At 61.3% G+C, this 20,371-nt stretch overlaps 3 protein-coding genes across 3 annotated transcripts; 2 read left to right on the top strand and 1 right to left on the bottom strand.

Moving 5' to 3' along the window:
• Positions 1–1,786: 1,786 nt before the first annotated feature.
• BO82DRAFT_358805 (Zn(II)2Cys6 transcription factor) lies at positions 1,787–5,051 on the top strand. The gene is made up of 5 exons (XM_025636397.1): positions 1,787–1,888; positions 1,965–3,137; positions 3,215–3,247; positions 3,314–3,429; positions 3,489–5,051. Exons 1-5 carry the CDS (start codon positions 1,817–1,819, stop codon positions 4,696–4,698), a joined length of 2,604 nt encoding a protein of 867 aa, XP_025486954.1. The 5' UTR covers positions 1,787–1,816; the 3' UTR covers positions 4,699–5,051.
• A 539-nt stretch (positions 5,052–5,590) lies between these two features.
• Positions 5,591–18,078, bottom strand: BO82DRAFT_194565 (putative polyketide synthase). The gene is made up of 2 exons (XM_025630547.1): positions 13,443–18,078; positions 5,591–13,386 (listed from the first exon to the last, which is right to left on the bottom strand). The coding sequence occupies exons 1-2, from the start codon at positions 17,763–17,765 to the stop codon at positions 5,674–5,676; spliced, it is 12,036 nt and encodes a 4,011-aa protein (XP_025486953.1). The 5' UTR covers positions 17,766–18,078; the 3' UTR covers positions 5,591–5,673.
• Positions 18,079–18,282: 204 nt separating this feature from the next.
• BO82DRAFT_346294 (cytochrome P450) lies at positions 18,283–20,194 on the top strand. Its single transcript, XM_025633747.1, has 2 exons — positions 18,283–18,980; positions 19,047–20,194. Exons 1-2 carry the CDS (start codon positions 18,393–18,395, stop codon positions 19,992–19,994), a joined length of 1,536 nt encoding a protein of 511 aa, XP_025486952.1. The 5' UTR covers positions 18,283–18,392; the 3' UTR covers positions 19,995–20,194.
• The last annotated feature ends 177 nt before the right edge of the window (positions 20,195–20,371 follow it).

Raw genomic sequence — 20,371 nt, 5'->3', positions numbered from 1 at the left:
CTAGTGATCCTGACTTCTAGGTATATCATCCTTTGTGGTTCGGGATTTGAAGCGGGCTCTCTCGCTTGGGGTATACAGCATTCAGGCTGTATCGATTGTCCAGATAACGCTTCCGTCTCGACAATTCTGCTGAGTCAAAATTATACCGTCAGAACTGCGACAGAATGGTGCTCATGGATTAATCAGCTTATACGATTTGAGAAACATGAGTGAGTGAAATCCACGTATACTAGCTACGGTACTCCGGTTTTGACTGCGGATAACTCTGAAGGAATCAACTTCAAGACGTGTCCGCACCCTCGATCGGCCTAGGGCGGGAGATCAAGTGGCTCGGAAAAAGACATCGGCTCAAGCAACTATTCCTCAACCAGCACTATCAGTAGACTTTTACCCCTCTTGAACTCCATTTAAGCACCAGTGTTGGTGGGAAAGCTATCTCTATCTCGATCCTCATCCAGACCTTCCGCGCAATTTCGCGTGGCTGGACGGGGGCATCCGGCCATCCTTCCAATCCTGCCAGACGGCCTGGATAGAGTAAACGGCCACTTACTCCTCCTATATATAGATCACGTGCTGACTTAGAGCAAGGACGGATTCAAAAAAAAAAAAAAGAAGGATTTAGGTGCAGCAGAAGAATCGGCCTGCAGAAATGTAGCGGACAAAGTAGCGAATCAGAGCAGAGCGCAGAAAGTCCGGCCCAAGTAATAACCTAGTATAAGACTCAGTGCTTACGCGCTTCCCGATAAAGTAAACACTCAACACAACGCTTGAAAAAAACCGGTACTTGACATACGGTTCCGGAGCAAACCAGACTGGCTGAGAAATCTTGGTTGCAAATTGGCCCTGAGATAGTCAATTGGCCTTCAGCATTGATCTTAATGCCCTTGGAATAAGATTCAACTCGGGGTATACTTCAAGGTAGCTAGTAGACGGGCTGTTGGTGAAGCAGTAGTGCACGGTCCTCATCCCCAGTGGAAAAAAGAACCATGTACAGCACGCCGTACTGTAAATGTAACCCTAGATGAAATCGCTCCATCTTGGCGCATCGTTGGCCGCGTGGGAAGCCTCACGCTAAAAACAACGAACAACGTGGGCTGACGTGCTTTCTGGCTAGATCCTGCAGGAGACTACTCAACTCCTCTCTTTATCAGCCTTCTCACATCGGTGACTAGTAAGTTTTCGGGTAGACTCAGATGACAAATGGTTTCAATCCTATTGTTTCTTTTTTTTATATTCTTTTTCAATTTTTTTTTCCCGTCCTGCTTCAACCACGCGAGGTGAGATAGGGTCCTCGGCGCCACCGCCCCCACTAACAGTCGCGGGGTCAAACAAGGCCTCCATAACGCTCGTATGGATGTTGATGCTGGTCGAGGCTAGGCGGAAGGATCATGGGGGCGAAATTTGGAACCCAACATTGTTGTGTCTGCGAGAAGAGTGTGTGATGTGATTGCCATGATTCAGGATCGCCGAAACTGCGCCGAGAACAGTCGAGAAGCACCTCCAGAGAGATATGCCTCCCTGGTACCAACGCAAACCTAAACTGAAATGTGGCGATACATGGCCAGGCTGAAGATTACCAGATTGATACACTTCTCACCCTGTCGATCCAATGGCTGTAGCCGCAACCACAGTAGAGAAGCTAGGAAATGCTGACGGCTTCGAAGGATCAACTTGGAGGATCGCTGGAATTCAATTGAGGCAGACTACAAGGAACGTGGCTATCTCTCTCCGCATCTGCGGCCTATATCTTCTCTTCTGCGGCCCAGCTCCACCTCTTGATGGAGCACCGAAACTTGGATTCACAAATACCATCAGTATGAAGACCAACGAGACTAGGTACATCGCATGTTCGCATTGCTCCAAGGCCAAGGCACGGTGCGATCGCAAGGTAGGCGCGCTATGCAGTCCCAGCGCAGCTCCTTTGCACAATGGACTGACCAAGAACATATGTACGAGTATCACAGGTGCCTTGCACACGATGCGTCAGTAAGCAGCTGGTCTGCCAACCGCGCTCTGCCCGGCGAGCCATGCAGCGTCCAGCCGAACTCCAATTACGAAGGCTACGGCCAGACGACGTCCCGCGGGGAGACGAGCAGCAGACTGCCCCGGAACCAACGAAGCAGAACCCAGCTGGGCCCGATAGCACAGTAATAGTAGGGTCCGACCTGGAGACCGGCAGTCCGGATGGCTTATTACGCCTCCAAGCAGCCAGTGTCCCTTACCCCAGCACCGAGGGGACGACGCACTTGTCCACCGAGTGGCTACAGCAGATTACGCCCGAGTCATCGTTACATATGCCCTTGGCCATGGTCCTGGACCAGGACGCCCCCCAGCAGTCCACACCCGACCTCGACCTCATCAGCGAGCTCATCAGCTATTCCACCAGCGATGTCCTGTGGGAATCATACCTGGAGCCCATGACCGTCCCTCCCCTGACTCACTCGCCGCGCAAATCCTCGAGTTGCGGGCGCAACAGCCCGTTGGTGTCGCTATGTCCAGGGCAGCCACGGCATTGGGGGGAAGATTGGAGCAGCCAGATGCGCCTCAGCCTGCAGCAATTCGAGCAGACGCTCAATTCCCGGGAGCCCTGGAACACCAGCGGCACGGAGTCCAGTGCTTCCTCGATTGCCACACCACCGGCCGTTGACCCTATTACGGACACCACGCGCGACAACCTCTTGGTGGTGACCCAACTACTACTGATGCAGACCCGAAACGTCCAATCGCGGGAACATAGCAGCCACGGCCGAAGACTGAGTCCGCTCAATCTCACCATCGTGACCCTGCCTCCGGCCAAAGCGCTGGACGACCTCTTACGAGCCCAGGTCTCCTGCTTCGAGCAGTACTTTGGCCTGTCGAGTGGGGAGCAACAAGACCCGAACACCATCATGAGTGGTCTTCCGCACGACGTCAAGGTCGCTGGCATCCTGCTTCTGCTGATGATCGCGATCGGGGCCACGGCCTCCCCGGCCCCAGAACTGCACAACTTCGCGACCGGGCTGACGGAGACGTGTCGCACGGCACTGTCCGATATGATGGAGGGAGACGTGGCCACCACGAGGCCGGATATCGTGTCTCATTGCGCGCTCTTGCTGCTTTATCTGGGGATGTGGTCTGGTGAGCGATGGCTCATGCGGGTGAGTTCCACCTTGTGTCGCATTTTCTTTCCATCGTTTCCATTTGACCTGCTGACCTTTATATTCTCTGGTCACAGACATCTTGCGCGCACCGACAAATGTACACTCAGGCAAGTCCTTCATCTTATAAGCCATGACCCCAAGTCGAATGGGAACACTAACCGGCAGCGATACAGTTACTACACCGAAAGCCTCCTTCTCTCGACAACGGCGACACTCCCAGCCTTCTCAGCAGCACTCTAGGGCTCAACCAACAATGGGCGCAATGGAAGGAGGAGGAGATGAGCTCGCGGTGAGTGACTGAAACTTCTGGCTGCCCTCATAAGGCTGCCCGCTGATTTCATCGGCCAGGCTCACGTACGCGTGGGTAATAGCAGATCAAGAATGGAGCCTGTTCTACGACACTCCGCTCAGCTTCTCCGTAGACACGCTGACCGAGTCACTACCCGCCGACGACCGATTGTGGAAAGCGGGCTCTGAGGGCGACTGGGCACGTCTGGCGCCTGAGATCTTCGCCACGCAACCCCCGATCTGCCTGCGCGACCTGTATACCTGCTTCATGAACGGCGAGCTGCGCCCCGGGCGAGGCACGCGGCTGCCCCTGCAATATCTGCGTCTGCTGCTCGTCCCGTTGCACGGGATGGTCTGCCACCTGCGCCAGTGGCTGCAGTCCTTCCCCAACTGCCCCGTGCGCTGGCGCAAGAGCACCCAGGGCTTGTCCAACCCGGCCATCCACGCCCAGCTCGACCAGGTGCAGGCTCTGCTGCCGGAGTGGTTCAACCTGGCCGTGCACTCGGCCAACACCAACTCGCCCGCCGGCCTGGCCATGCTGGTCATGTACCACCTCATCGCGCTGAACGCGATGGCAAGCTTTCCCAGCATCGAGGCGGCGCTGCTGCGCGGGCCCCCCGCGCGCCCGGAGGCCCCGAACCCGCGGGGTTCCGGCCCGTGTCCGCTGGGCGCCTGCCCGGCGACCATCGCCCATGACAGCGAGGAGGAGGCGCTCGTGCATTGCGGCCAGATCCTGCGCCTGGTGCGCCTGATGCCGCCGGCCGACCAGCCGCTCTGGTGGTCGGCCGTGGTGTACCGCGTCGCGCTGGTCACCATGTTCCTGTCGATGAAGCGCCACCCGCACGACTGGCTGCCAGCCCTCATGCTGGGCCCCATCGAGGCCGCCAGTCTCGCCTCCTCGTCGACCACGAGCAGCTCCAGCGGCGCCAGCTCCAGTAGCATCATCTCCATGATGAGCAGCTCTGCCGCCTCTGTCAGCGACCGCGGCGCCACCGTGCCCACGCAGCACCGGTCTGTCGTCCTGAACGACGTCCCCGCCGATCATCCCGCCCTGCTGAACTTCATCAAGTACAAGGAGGGCGAGCCCATCATCGCCGACCGCGACGGCCAGCTGGTCGAGTTGCGGCGCCCCCGCGAGGTCCTGCGCCTCTTCATCGACCTCGCCGACGTGCAGTACCGGCCTGCCCTCCGGGCTACGCGGTTCCAGGCCGGCGTGAGGGATTCTTTGGAGCAACTGGCTGACCTGTGGGGGTTTCTGTCTCCTGCTTGAGGATGAGAGGGGGTTAGAATCGCATTGTCTAACAAAGGGGGAGTAGAATCTTGGGGTAGGAAGAGGGTGCGAGAGAATGTTGTGTGTTTGGAGTAGATGCCATTAGAGAAAGAGACAGAAAGTCCCGAATCGTCTTTAGAGAAGAAGCATCAGGGTCATGGGCGGAGCATATTGTGGTTTCGAGCCCAGGCGAGGCGGTGTTTAGCGATGCTCTGCATTTCTTCGTTTGCTGTGACTACAAAATCGATAATCATTCTAGAGAGAGGATGCCAGCGGTCAGTATGTACGTGACTGAGGTCGCACTGATGTGCCATGCACATTTCCCATTGACTGGGGGTACTGAAGATAAGGAGATAAACAACGTGTTGAAATTCCAACCAAAAGGCGCGTGTTACTGCCTCAGGCAGCGTTGGAGTACCAGTCCTCACGTGATTTCACCCAATATCTCCAACGTAGATGGTAATTGGCAGCTGCGAACATGAATTGGGACTCGCGCGTGTAGAGAAACAGTGTAAAAGTGAGATGATCGCCTCGGAAAGCCATTAAGTGTTGTAAACCATAGAGACTGTGTTTGTTGTACAGTATGCGGTTCGGCCACGTGACTTTCTACCGAAGGCTTCCTTCGGCCTTCGGTTTCAGCTTCGCCTGCACTTCATGTCAACCTTCTTCTCTTCTCCTGTCACCACCATGTGGGCAAGTATTTTAAACAAAGAAAAACTTCCTTCCTTGAGCCTACGCCCTACGCATATTATTCAAAGAAGAAGAATGAGATGAAAGTCGATACTCATGCAACACATTACACGGCCTAAGGGCTCGAATATAAAACACGACGCGGATGGAGAGATGCGCAGGACCATCACAACGCCTCGCTAATCCCACAAAGAAAGACAGACAACCACCTGACCAAACACTGGAACCGACTCAGGACTAAAACCATCAATAAACCATCAAAACGGAAGAAGAAGAATCCCCCATCTAAGCAGCCAGCGTCTCGCCCATGTACGGGAACCGGAGCGTCTCGCCCTTCTCCACCAAACTCTCCAGATAGATGGAGATCAACGGATCCATCCCCGCCTCGAGGGCCCGCGCAATCCACTCCATGAACTCCACCTCCGCGAACTCCTCTCCATACAGCGTGCGCATATGCGCCACCATGGCCGGAAACGCGACCTTGTTGCCGCTCGAATGGTGCCGGAAGCGCACCTGCTGCTGGAAACCGCCCTCCTGCGGCCCTGCGCCACGACCACGGCTCATGTCCACGGCGGCGGCGGTCAGCTCGCGCGCCACCTCCTCGACCCGCTTGAAGTCGAAGTAACCCTCCACGTTGGCAAAGCGCGGGATGGCCTTCATCTGCAGCGAGTAGCGCAGGATCGCGTTCAGCGCGTCCGACGTCGGCGCCTGGTCGCCGATCACCACGCACGGGCGGTGGATCTCCACGGGCATCGCCGTGAGTGCCGAGGCCCGCTGCAGGAACTGCTCGCTGGCCCACTTGGACGCCGTGTAGCCTTCGGCGCCACTGGTCGGGGGCTCGGCGACCACGGGCCCAGGCACCGGGGCGGTGTTGTTGTCAGCGAGCAAGGGGACTCGGTTGGAGGAGATGTAGAGCAGGGGCACGGCGGACGGGGCGCACAGGGACGCCAGGAATTGAGTGGAATGCACGTTGGCCTGCCGTACAGAGGCGTAGTTGTTCAGGCAGTGGCCGTTGGCGCCGGCGTGGATGACCACGTCGACGGTCTCCTGCAGGGCGAGGCACTCGGACGGGCTGAGCCCCAGCGTCGCCGAGGAAAGACTTCCCGTGTAGGCGATGATCTTGTCGTGGGCCGGGAGGTGGCTCTGCTCGTCGGGCAGGACGGCCACGCAGTGCACTTTGTGGATCTGAGGGTCCTGCAGCAGCTCGATCAGGATGCATCCGCCCAGAAAGCCCGTGGCGCCGGTCATGGCCACCTCGATGGCTGGATCGTCGTTCCTGCGGATGGCAGAGCGCTTGCTGGCGTCCCGTGCGGCCGTCACCAGAGACTCGGGAACGGCCGTCTCGGCCGCCCAGTCGATGGCTTCGATGTTGATGACCTGGTGCTCGCGCTGGAAGTCGATCCGCGCGGTCATCTGGCGCAGCGTCGAGGCCTCATACAGCTCGCGGGTGGAGATGGAGACCGCCATCGCTTCTTTGATGGCGTGCTGCAGCTTGATCAGCCGCAGCGAGTTGCCGCCTTCGAGGAAGAAGTCCGACTCGGCCGTCAGCGCGTGCGTGGTCGGCGGCAGGACCTTCTCCCAGAGGATGCGGAGCTCGCCCTGACGAAGGCTAAGCTTCGGCGCAGTACCGTGCAGATGGGCATCACCCGCCCGAGACGCTGACGGGAGCGGCGCGCTGGCCAGGGCGTTGCGGTCGATCTTGCCATTGCTAGTGCGAGGCAGCTCGTCGACAATGACCACCTGGGCCGGACACATGTACTGCGGCAGAGGCAGGTTCGCCAACAGGTCCGCGATCACCGTCGGCTCGATCTCACCCGTTCGGTCACCGACCGTCGTCGCATGGGCCACCAGGACATCGTCACGCACGGTGACCACGACCGTCGAGAACAGCGACGCCCCTGCTTGCAGCAGAGCCCCTTCTACCTCCTCCAACTCGATGCGCAGCCCGCGCAACTTGACCTGCGTGCTCCCTTCCAGCCGACCCTGGAAAACCAGCGTACCATCAGCCGTCAATCGACCCTGGTCGCCCGTGCAATACCATCTTGTCGATGGCAGTGCTCTGTCCGTGACGAATCGCTTCGCCGTCTCTTCCGGGGACGCCCAGTAGCCCATGGCCAGCCCGGCGCCACCGATACAGATCTCCCCGCGGAATCCGACCGGCTGAGGCCGGCCGGCCGCGTCCACGATCCGCAGGGCGTAGTTGGGCAGAGCCTTGCCGACCATGCTCTGGGATTCAGGCTCATCCTCCTCACCGGTCTCCAGCGAGATGCGGTTGAACGTGGCCGCCGCGGTAATCTCGGTCGGACCGTAGCAGTTCAGGTACGAGAGGTTGGCGAGACCCAGCCGCTGGAATTCGTGCAGCAGAGAGCGATGGACCGCCTCGCCGCCCATGCACGCCCACCGCCAGCCGGCACATCTGACCAGCGACTCCCGCCCGTAGTGCAGCCAGGTGAGATACTCGGACGGCGTGGCAATGGTCATGGTGACCTGGTGTTGGTGCATCAGCCGGGTGATGTGGAGCGCATCGCGGCGCGACTCGTACGGCACGATCACCAGCGTGCCTCCCGTGCAGAGGGCGCAGAAGGTCTGGATCAGCGACATGTCGAAACCCAGCGAGCTCTGCTGCAGCACGGTCTCGCTTCCGGCACGCAGATTCAGCGCCTCGATCTTCAGCGCAATGTGGTTGACGAAGTTGCTCTGCGAGAGCACCACCCCCTTGGGCTTGCCGGTCGAGCCGCTCGTGTACAGGAGGACGGCGGGAGATTGGGACTGTGCATTGCAAGGGATCGTCTTTTTGCCAGCGGCCTCGACCTCATCCACATTGATGGCCGGCAAGACGAGGTTCTCCGCGCCCACACCGAGCTGGGCCGCGCGCTCGAGAGTGGCCGCATGGCAAAGCACCGCAGTGGGCCGCGCACTGGCGACGATGGCCGCATGCCGCGCCGGAGGCAGACTGACGTCCAGCGGGATGTAGACCGCTCCGATATGGAGGATGGCGAGCATCGAGGCCGTGAAGTCGACCGAGGGCTGGCACACGACGGCAACGCGGGAGTCGGCCGTTTGACCAGCCGCCTGCAGAGCCGCAGCGATCGCGTTCACCCGCTCCGCGAGCTGAGCATACGTGAGCGCCTGGCTCCCGTCGCGAATGGCGAACTGCTCCCGATGGGTTTCCTGCGCGAGCTGGACCTTCCCCGACAGGGTTTCAGGCCAGTGGAAGTCCACCCGAGGGCCCTGGCCGAGCTCGAGGGCCGCCAGGACTGCTTCGGGAGCATGGATGGGAAGGTCGGCGACGGGGGTGTAGGTATTCGCCAGCACATCCTTCAAGACGCGCACGTACGTGTCCAGGATGGAGCGGGTGGCGGCCTTGTCGTACAGGGACTCCTGGCAGGCCATCTCCAGAACGAAGCCGTCGGCGCCGTACTCGATGATGGCGAAGCTGAGGTCGTAGGGGTTCTTAGCCTCCTGGACGTCGGCCATGGTCAGGAAGCGGCCGGCGAAGGGGATCTTCTTGACGACGCCCAGGCGGTAGTTGACGGCGACCTGGAACAAGGGGGTGTGGGAGGAGGAGCGCGCCACGTGGAGGTCGTCCAGGATCATGTCCAGCGGCACGGCCGAGTTCTGCACCGCGCCCAGCACCTTGCGCGCCGTCGTCTGGGCGATCTGCGCGAACCGCGCGTCGGCGGACACGCGGAAGCGCACCGGCAACATGTTCATGAAGAACCCCACCGTGTCAGCGAAGTCGTCGTCCAGCCGGTTGGCATCGGCCACCCCGATGCAGAGGTCGTTGGTGCCCGCCAGCTGCGAGAGCACCACCTGGAACACCGCCAGGTGGAAATGGAAGGCAGTGATCCGCAGTTTCTGGCACGCGGCCTTCAGCGCCTGCGCGACCTCCGGCCCGATCTCCTGCCACTCGTACGTGGTGCGGAAGTCCTGCGTGCTGGGCCGCGTCTTGGTCTTGGACATGGGCAACAGGGGTAGCACGGGAGGTACGGACGAGTACTCGTTCTTCCAGTACTGCAGCTGCGCCTGGAAATGCCCGGTCTGCTGGTGCTCGAACTGTCGGCGCGTGTACTCCAGATAGGTCTTGCTAGTGTGCTGGAGGGGCTCCATGCGGTAGGCGGAGGACAGGTCCTGGATGAAGAAGCGCCAGCCGGTGGTGTCCATGATGATATGATGGTAGGAAAGAATGATCGTGTGGGACTGCGGGGAGGTCGAAAGCACCGCCATCTCCATGGTCTCGCCCCGGGCGAGGTCCCAGACCCGGGTCTTGGCTAAAGTCACCTCCGCGGCGATGTCGTCGGCAGTCGCGTCGGCGACATGGCGGAAGCGCACAACGGGGGAGACGAGCACGCCCTGCATGGGTTGATTGTCCTCCTCGCGCACAAAGTAGCAGGTGCGCAGGGACTCATGGTGCTGCATGGTGAGGGCGAGCGCGTTGCGGAGGCGCTCCATGTCCAGGGGGCCGTCGATCTCGAACTGGAACATGAGGTTGTACGCGGTGGGGTTGTTGAGGAACTGCGAGAGGATGTAGATCCGTGACTGGCCCGACGAGAGACGTTCGCTCTCGATTATACCTTGGCCATAGTCATCATCGTCAGCGTCGCGTCGCACATCGGGGAGGGGGTCTGGTCCTACGTTCACCCCGGCTTCGAGGCCGTCCTTCTCGTCGGTGGGATCGGCGACGCTGGGAGAGCTGCTTGCAGACGACAGGTCTTGATCGGCGGCCCCAAGGGAGCTGGTCTCGGCGGTTTCGGGGGCTTCGGATGGAGTCTGCGACGAGTCCTGAGACTCGTCCACGGTCGTGCTTTCGGTCTCGACCGCCTCTGTCTTGGAGGAAGCCGTTTGCTCCAGCTGCTGGGCGAGCAGCTGCTTGGCCGCGTTGGTGCACAGTTGGGCGATCGAGTCTCCGCCCAGGATCTTGAGGACGGGGATGTCGGCGCCCAGCTCGCGCAGGAACCAGGTGCGGATCTCCACGGCCACCAGCGAGTCGATACCCAGTTCGATCAGAGACACCTGGACTGACACGCTGCCGGCCGGCAGTTGCATCATGGTTTCTAGCTTGGCCGAGAATGCCTCCTGCGCGAGCTCCACAGCCTCAGCCTCGGTGCTCACCTCGCGGAACCGCTCCTTAAGGTCCTCCTGGCCCGATCGAGCCACCACCTCGTTCCGGACATTGGTGGAGGGCAGATAGTGCGAGAAGCGCGGGTCAGAGGTCCAGGCGGGCTTGTGGCCGGCCGGCAGGGGCTCCGTGAGGGGATCCATACCGACGCCCACTTCGCATGGGCGGTGGCTGTCCGGCCGACCGGAGATGATGGCCTCGGCGAATGCGTGGTGCACGTCCATCTCGGAGATGAACTTGAACTGCAGGCGCGCGAAGATCTCCCAAATCGCCCGCTCCTGCCGGGTGGTGTAGCCGACATCGGTGACGAAGCCGATGTGGACGACCGAGGCGGCCAGCCCCCGTTCGCGACGCTGGGCGGCCAGCGCGGACATGAACATGTTGGCAGCGTGATAGTTGGATTGGCCCTGGGTACCGATGGTCGCACCGCAGGAGGACAGGAGAACGAAGAAGTCCAGCGGAGTGTCGGCAAACACCTCGTCCAGGTGCTTCGAGCCGTCGACCTTGGGCTTCAGGACGCGATTGACCGCGTCCGCGTCCATGTTGACGAACATCCGATCCGTCAGCACCATGGCCGCGTTGCAGACACCGGCGATCGGAGGCAGGGTGTCCTTGATCCGTTGCACAGTCGACTGGACCGACGCCCGGTCCGTGACGTCCATCGACTCGACGTGCACGCTGGCGCCCTGGTGGCGTGCATCCGCCAGCCAGCGGGGATGGATGTTCGGGTTTCGACTGGTTATGACCATGTGCTTCACGCCGTGCTTCAGTGCCCACTCACAAATCGACAGGCCGAGACCACCGGCCATACCAACCATCAAATATGTCTTGGCGGGATCGAACAGAGTGGTCAGGTCGGGAGGCTGGACGACTAGGCTCAGAGAATCAGTCGCTTTACCCCACGAAGTGATGTGTGTGGTTTGCAGGATCGACGCATCAACGCGTGCAAGCTGATCGACGTTCAAAACGGTGATTTCACCCGACACAGGCAATGCTGCATTTAACGTGAAGAGCCGGTCCTGCAGAGCGGCGTATCCTGCAGCAAGTGAGCCGTGAGCTCGCAGGAGGTCGAGTCCTTTCTGGAACACCCCACTGTCGAGCTTCGGAACTGTCCAAGGAGACGATAGTGCAGACTGGATACTGGATCCGAGATAGTCCGTGCAACCCGAGCAGTTCACAAAGACCGAGTCCTGGCGAGGAACCAGGCTTTGAATGACTCGTGGAGAACTGTGGGGGTGGATCCGGATCCAATCGCTGGGAGCCTCTGCGTCTGCGGTGGATGAGCACACAAAGAACACCTCAACATCACGTTGCTCAGCCGTGGCAGTAATGACAGCGGCCAGACCGCGCCGAGGCTGGTAAAAAGTGACGGATTGCCCGGCGGGGACGGCGCTCAACAGCGCATCGGCGAAGATCTGGTCGCCCAGTCTCTCAAGGACAAGTGCGTCACAAGCCGTCTCGTCGATGTGGACGACGTCTGTCTGGGGCACGCTCACCACAGAGGCATCAACATGCGAGATGGCCAGCACCGGAGTCTCCACGTCAACCTGGTGACCAACAGTGAGGTAGAGCGTCTCCTGCTTGTCACTCCCGGGCACTGTCAGTGAGAAAGCTGTCTTCACTCTCACATCCTCAGCAGCATCAGCAAGACCACGGTTGTCAGCCTCGACCAAGGCTAGCTTGTCACCCTGTTGGACGAGGCGGATCGTCGCATTGGAGCCAGACACAGGCTTCGTGACCGTGCGGTAGCGCGCATTGTACCGGTCGTTGAGCTCCTGGTTGGGACGGAGACGGGCGATCAGGGTCTCGTCCCCGTCGATGACCACCTCCTGCTCGCGGGTCCACAGTAGAGGCGTTTGTTCGTCCACCGCCGACAAGATCTTCATCCGCACGAAGGCTTCCAGGACCGTCCGCGCGGTGAGATTAGTATTGGTGATTGACTCCACGTCCAAGGACTGGATGGACACCTGCGGCAGCTCCTTGCAGATGGCGCGCGACATGCCCAAAAACATGTTCTGATAGGGGTTCTCGGCTCGCCGGCTCTTAGTGACCCAGAGCACGTTGCGCGCGCGCAGAAAAATCGCCTGCAGGGCCTTGAGCTTCTTCTGGGTGACGGGCACGGCGAACAGCGGGGCGTCCAGCTCCTGCAGACACACGACATCCATGCGGGATGAGAGACGCGAAAAATCCACGGTCTCGAGATCGCGGGCAACGACCACGCGGCTGCGCCAGGAGGGTCCCACTTGACGTTGCAGGGCGGTTGTGAGCTTCGAGACCGGTAGGCTGTGGCCGCCGATGACGAGCAGCGAGTCGGTCTGGGGCACACTGTTGATGTACCCCAGTGGCTCGCGCAGCTGCAGCACGGTCTCGTCGACCGCCTGGCTGACCATGAATGACATGCAGTGCTTGTCGGCGTCTGGCAGGTCGTGGTAGACCAGGTCCACACCCGAGTACCCGGTATCCTGCAGGGTGCGGTCCCAGTCCTCGGTTGTCATGCCGGGGTGGAAGCGGCGGCCTTCCTTCGCGCCCAGCCACCAGCCGGGCAGGCCGGCCATACAGAAGCCGATGCGCATGATCTCAATACCGGTGATCTCCACCAGCAGCAGAAAGCCACCGGGCTTGAGCAGCGAGCGGGCGTGGGCGAGAGTGACCTCCATGCTGCCCGTGGCGTGCAGAACGTTGGAGGCGACGACCACGTCGTAGGAGTGCAAGGCATACCCCTGCGGGACCACGTCTTTCTCCACGTCCAGCGTCTTGAACACCATCTTGCTGGCGAACTCGGAGAAGCGCTTGGCAGCGTTCTCGAAGAAGCCGGTGGAGATGTCGGTGTAGGTGTAGGTGTCGAAGCTCTTGCCGATGGATTGCAGGATGGCGTGAGACTAGAAGACCGTGATTAGCAATTGGAACGCAAATGTGTAAACACAGAAATCCTTACCGTGGAACCCGTTCCAGCACCAATCTCCAGGTAGTTGGCCTGGGGGTACTTGTTCGAGATCTGCTGCAGGACGTTGCGCATGCCGGCGTTGACGACGGCGAAACCGCAGCCCTCGTAGTACATGCGGCCGAAGCGGTCGTCCTTCATCAGGACCTCCAGCATCTGGGTCTTGCCGTGCAGCACGTCCATGAGGTTCTCGCCCACGGCGCGCACGATCTCGATGTCGATCTGGCCGGGCCAGCGGTTGAAGATCTCCTCAATGATCTCGATGCGGTCGTCGAGCCAGCTGCTCTGGGCCAGCGGGTGCGAATCCTCGCGGACCACCTGCACCCAGTGCTCGAAGCAGTCCAGCATGCGCTGGAAGTACCACGAGAGCCCGGCCACCTCGCTGGGGTCGACCTGCTCGAGCACCCGCTGTACGTAGTAGAGCACGGCGCGGTCGATGTCGGCCACGAGGGCGGTATCGCGCTCGACGTCGACGGGGTCGCGCAGCGGCTCGAGCAGCGAGAGCGATGGGTCGGCCATGAAGACGGTGTCGAAGAACAGCCGGCGGTCTTGCTCGGCCGTCGGCGGCGCGATGGGCTTCACCGAGAGGGCCTCCACCTGCAACGCTGCTTCTCCGGTCACGCCATCATAGATATGGATGTCCCCACTGAGCGACAGGCCGTTGCGGGCGGTAATAAACGACTGCGTCACCGTGCGGATGGTGCCGGCCTCCGCGCCGAGGGAGACCCTCGGGCTCACGGCCACGCGTTTGATATGCACGGGCAGCACGCTGGTCGGCAGCTTGCCGGCGCTGGGGTCCGCGCGAGCGTGGAATAGGTTCTGGAAGGACACGTCCAGCAGCGCGGGGTGGACGACGTATCCCCCGCGCAGCTCCTCGGTCGACCACTCGGCCTTGGCTTCGGCGAAGTCCAGCCGGCGCTCCACGTCCTGCAGGCGATGGAAAATCCCGGTGTAGTTCAGACCCGCCTGCGCCAGCACCTCATAGCCTTCCTCGCTGTCCACAGGGAGCAAGTTGGGCGGCGACGGGGCGCTGGGGGGCAGCTCGTCGTCTGCGGCCTCGCCCAGGTGAATGATCAGGCGGCCCTCGCAGGTGTGGACCATGGCGCCCGTGCTGGGGTCCGAGCAGTAGCAGTAGGAGAAGTGGCCCTCGATGACCTTGGGGTCGCCGCTCTCCAGCAGCCGCACCGTGAAGATCGTGTCCTGGCCCTCTCGCGAATCCGGCACCACGATGGGCCGCCGGATTTCCACGTCCTGCACCTCCATCAACTGCACGGGCTTGCCGGCGGCGATCGCCTGCCCGGCCTGGAACGCCAGCGCCACGTACGAGGCACCGGGCAGCAGGGGCTCGCCCATGATCTCGTGACCCTTTACCCACGGCAGTTCGCTGAGCTTGAGGACGTTGCGCCAGCGCAGCTCGCGATCGGTGTCGTCGGGCGAGCGTCGGCCCAGCAGCTCGTGGAAGACATCATTGCCCTTGCGGAATCGCGCCGAGATGCGCGACTCCCGCCAGTAGACCCGGTCGTGATCCCAGGAATACGACGGGAGGTCCTTCAAGAGTCGGGGGGCGTGTTGACTGCCTTCCGGCACCAAGGCGCGTCGGAGACCCGCGAAGCTGACAAACTGCGGGCCCAGATGGGCCCAGATGAAGCCGATCGCGTCGAACAGCGCCTCAACGTCGCTCGCGCCGCGCTTGAGAACACCAGTATACGACGGGGCGGTGCCAAAGGCGGACTCCAGGGTCTGCTCCGTGGGGCCCTTCAACGCGGGATGGGGGCCGACTTCGATGGCGAGATCGAACGGCCCACCGTGCCAGATCGACGAGCGCACCGCCTGCGAGAACAGCACCGTCTGCACCATGTTCTGCACCCAGTAGGGTCCTTTGAGAGACTGGAGGTCGCCCCGCAGCAGCTCGGTGTCGCCACGGACGCTGGAGTTCCAGAAGCAGCCGTCGCGCGGGCGACGGATCTGGATGTTGCAGGCTTCGAGGGACTGGAGGTACGGGTTGGCGCAGCGCTGCATGTGGTGCGAGTGGTAGGCGGTGTCGACCTTCAGTTGGCGCGCGAACACGTTCTCGCGGTCGAAGTGCTCCTTGGCCTGCTGGATGGCGTCGCTGTCGCCGGACAGGGTGACGCTTTGGACGCCGTTGCTGGCCGCCACGCTGATCCGGCCCTGGTACTCGGGCTGCTTGCAGAACCGCTGCGCCTCGTGGTAGCCGATCCCCACGGCCATCATCGCGCCGCGCTCCCCGTTCGGGCCCTGCGCCAGACCCGCGTATTTGCCGCGGTAGAAGGCGATCTGCATCGCCGCGTCTAGGGAAATGATTCCGCAAGCGTAGACGGCGGCGATCTCGCCGGACGAGTGGCCGACCACGGCGTCGAAGTCGACCCCGCTGGCAAACAGCACTTCCAGGAGACCGAGCTGGATGGCGGTGCATATCGGCTGGGAGATGGCGGCTTCCCCGACGCGCGAGGTATCGGCATCCTTGCGCAGCTCGTCTACGAGGAGCCATTCGGGGCGGTCGGGCAGTGCCTGCAGCACGCCATCGCACCGGTCGAGCACTGCTCGGAATAGCGGCGAGTGGTCCAGCAGCATGCGGCCCATGCCGGGCCACTGGGCGCCTTGGCCGGTGAACACGCCCAGGATGCCGGGCGTCTCGCTGGGGTTGATCGGCTGGTGGCGGATCCCAATCGTGTCCTTCTTGGCCACTTTCTGGTTGTCGGTGATGAACTTCTGCAAGCTGTTGACCAAGCCCTGGTATGTGGGCGAGGAGAAGAAGGCCCGCGCCCGGTGTGCTGTCCGTCGGGTCTGCAGCACGTAGCTCAGGTCTGACAAGTCCACCGACGGGCTCTCCTGCAGGTACTGCAGAAGTCCTTCAGCGTTGCCCAAGAGTGAGGCGCCGGAGTGAGCGGAGAGCACAATGGGCCCGAGTGTCACACTGCCTTCAGCGGCGGGTGCAATGGGTTCCTGCTCTGGGGTGTCGTAGCTATCCAAAATAACGTGGGCGTTGGTACCGCCGAATCCGAAGCTATTGACGCTCACGCGAAGAGGCACCCCAGGGGCGAGCTTGGGCCACGGGATGGGCGCGGTCGCGATCTGCATGGGACCGTAGTATGGCTCGATCTTGGGGTTCAGCTCATTGAAGAGCATGTTGGGCGGGATGGTGCGATGCTTGATGGAGACCAGCGCCTTGAGGACACCGGCCAGACCGGCACACCCTTCCAGGTGACCGGTCACGGTCTTGATCGAGCCGACATACAGGGGCGAGCCCTCGTCGCCTGTCTTCTTGCCGGTGGAGGCTCCCTCCCCGAGGAGGGCCTCACTGATCGCTTCCGCTTCGACGGGGTCGCCTGCGGCCGTGCCTGTGCCGTGGCACTCGAAGTACTGGCACCGATCCTTGATGGGGTCGAGGCCGGCCCGCTCGTATGTGCTCCGAATGAGGGCCGCCTGGGCCGCCGAGGTGGGCATGGTAATTCCCTGGCTCTGACCGTCGGAGTTGATGCCACTGCCCCGGATCAAGCCCTCGATGTGATCACTGTCGCGGATGGCCTGGCTGAGCGGCTTCAGTAGGATGGCGGCGGCGCCCTCGCCGCGCGCATAGCCGTTGGCGGTCTTGTCCCACATGCGCGACTGCGAATCCGGGGAGAGCATGTGCAGCTTCGACTCGGCGACGTACATGACGGCGTCGAAGATCAGGTTGACACCGCCCACCACCGCACAGCTGACCTCCCCGAGCTGCAGACTCTGGACCGCCTGGTGCAGGGCGACCAGAGAGCTGGAGCAGGCGGTGTCGACGGTGACCGAGGGCCCGTGCAAGTCGAAGACGTACGAGATGCGGTTCGCCAGGATACTTCGCGAGGTCCCCGTGCTGGTGTATTGCGGGATGCTCTCGAGGTCGCGCACCTGGATGTCGTGGTAGTCGTCGGTCATTACGCCGACATGCACGGAGGTTTGCGACCCGCGCATCTGGCTCAGCGTGTAACCGGCGCTCTCGAAGGTCTCGTAGACGGCTTCCAGCAGGATGCGCTGTTGCGGGTCGATGGTGTCGGCCTCGAAGGGGCTGATGCCGAAAAAGGCCGGGTCGAAGAGCCGGCTGTCTTCAGCCAGCAGATAGCCCTGGCCCTTGACGTCGGTCGAGCCATGGGTGTCCCCGGACGGGTGGTAGAAGCGCTGGAGGTTGAGGTTTTGGGCATTCAACTCTCGCCGCACGTCGCGGGGCTGGCGGAGGAGGTCCCAGAGCTTAGAGGGGGAGGAGGCCGAGCCGGGGAACCGACAGGAGGAGCCAACGATGGCGATGGGTTCAGGAAGGGAGGGAGACATTTTCTTTGTGTGTTGTTGTTGAAAGAGTGGGGAGTGTTTGGGAATAGCGAGTCACTGCTATTCACGGCAAGTCGGCCTGAATTCTGTTGAAGTTGGAGGAGGGATGTACAAATGATCGGATGATGGGGATTTGTCCAGTGGTGCGATCGTAGAGCGTATGTATATGTCTGCGATGTAGAATATACGCAGGCATTCAAGCCCCCGGCCCAGCCTCATCGTCTTCAGACCCGCCGGAGCGGACGTCCACGCGGACTGAACCCCTGTCTGCCACGCGGAGAAGTACATCCAATGAGACTACACCCAATGAGGTCGTCGGACAAGGCTTAAGTTGGTGGTGCGGTGTCGGAAAAGCACATGGAGAGGAGATTCATTAGGGCTGGAGGTGGGTGAGTTTCAAAAGTCCGGCGGTTGCGGTGCTGATGTCCGGTCAGATTCCATCAGCCCCGGAGCTGCCCGCCAAGCACCGCCGGACTGGCCTTGTCCTTGGTTTCGGGCTGACTGACAATAGATAGATATATGAAATAATCCGGCCTTCTGTTTCATTTACTGCTACTGCCAACTTGCTTGGTTAGAATTTTGAGATCATTTTCTCTCGTGCAAAATCGGCAGCAACACGATTTTTCCATCATGTTGGTGCAGTACCACAACCTCCCGGTGCAGAGCCTGCCCATTCTGCTCCTCTGCTCTGGCTTCCTGGCCCTTCTATTCCGGTCCTTTGTCCGCCGCGCGAGCGACCTGCGCAAGCAGCGGTCCTGGGGCTGCAAGTCGGTCCCCTCGCGGTTCCAGTGGGAGCCGTTCTGGGGGGTGGATCTGGTGTGGACGCAGTGGCAGGCGCTGCGGGGCCACTACTTCATCCCCTGGCTCAGCGAGCTGCACAAGGGCCAGCCCAAGACCTTCCAGATCACCTTCATGGGCACGCGAGTCGTCTACACGATCGAGCCCGAGAACCTCAAGTCGCTGACGGCCATCAACTGGAAGGACTTCGCCATCAGCCCGCTCCGTCGCTACAAGAATGCCGGCGCCGCGTTCGCCAACCGCGGCGTCAACGTCGTCGACGGCGAGGACTGGGTCTTCAGCCGCGCGCTGATCAAGCCCTTCTTCATGCGCGAAGTCTACGCCGACACCGAGCGGCTGCGCTCCTACACCGACCATCTCCTGCGCATCCTGCCTCCGGACGGAGAGACGGTCAACATCCAGCCCTACCTCCAGCGATGGGTGAGTTTCCCCTTCCCCTGCCTTCTTCTCCGCTGGCTCATCTACAATCGACTAACCACCTACTAGTTCCTCGACGTGACCACTAACTTCATCTTCGGCGCCCCCATGGATGCATTGACGCACCCCGAGCGGGCGCGGGTGACCTGGGCGATGCTGGACGTGCTGCGGGGCAACCGGCTGCGGCTGCAAATGTACAAGGTGATGAACCTGATCGACTGGTCGTGGTGGCTGCGGGCGATCAAGATCGTGCACGCGTACATGGACGAGCACCTGGACCGGGTGTACGCGGACATCGCGGAGCGGGAGCGGCGGATCGCGGCCGGGGAGGACGTGGGCCCCGAGCGGCTGGACCTGCTGTGGTACATGGCGAAGCACTGCCCGGAGCGGGCAGAGCTGCGATCCCAGCTGTCGCTGCTGTTCGTGCCCAACAACGACACGACCTCGATCTTCACGGGCAACGTGGTGTGGCATCTGGCGCGCAACCCGGAGGCGTGGGCGAAGGTGCGCGCGGAGGTGCTGGCCCACGGCGACGCCCCCCTCACCTTCGAGGCGCTGCGCGGCATGAAGTACCTCAACGCCTGCATCAACGAGACGCACCGGCTCAATCCCAACAACGTGTCACAGGTGCGCATGTGCATCAACGACACCACCCTGCCGCTCGGGGGCGGGCCCGACGGCAAGTCGCCCATCCTGATCCGCAAGGGCGATGTCGTCCAGGTCACCAAGACGGTCATGCAGAAGGATCCCCTCTACTTCGGGGAGGATGTCGATGCCTTCAAGCCGGAGCGATTTGTGGACCAGGCCCACTTCTGGGAGTTTGTGCCCTTCGGGGGCGGGCCCCGGCGCTGTCCGGCGCAGATGATGGTCCAGACGGAGACGGCGTATATCCTGGCCCGGTTGGCGCAGGTGTACGCTCGCATTGAGCCGCGCGATGAGAATCCGTTTGTCTCGGTCATGCGCATTGGGCCGTCGAATAAGACGGGTGTGTTGGTTGCGTTGCACAAGCACAAATAGGAGGTAGGGGATAGGGGTAGGGGGAAATGCCGAGCGGAGGGCCGGAGGTGGAAGCCGGATGTGGAGGCTGCGTGCATGCAGGCAGGCAGGCGTACTCCGATCCCTGCTAGTCTTATCCGGATGAAATCCAATGTAGCTGGTCTTTACCTGATTATTGCGTTAGTGCTTGTTTTTAATGAAGAAAAAAACGTGGCTTCGAGTGTTTCATCGCATGCGGACAGATACTTGTAGGAGTTTCGGGAGGGCGTAAATACAGCAAGGACTGTATCAATCCATCTTATTACCACCGACGCAGAAGACTCTATGATCTACCTTGTATCTCGACCAGTTCAATGTGTTCTAGAGTGTGTATTAGCCATTCCCCCCGGACAACTTCG

Source organism: Aspergillus uvarum (genome assembly GCF_003184745.1).
Source record: "Aspergillus uvarum CBS 121591 unplaced genomic scaffold BO82scaffold_78, whole genome shotgun sequence".
Lineage (NCBI taxonomy): Eukaryota > Fungi > Ascomycota > Eurotiomycetes > Eurotiales > Aspergillaceae > Aspergillus > Aspergillus uvarum.
This window is presented reverse-complemented; position numbering and strand designations above follow the sequence as displayed.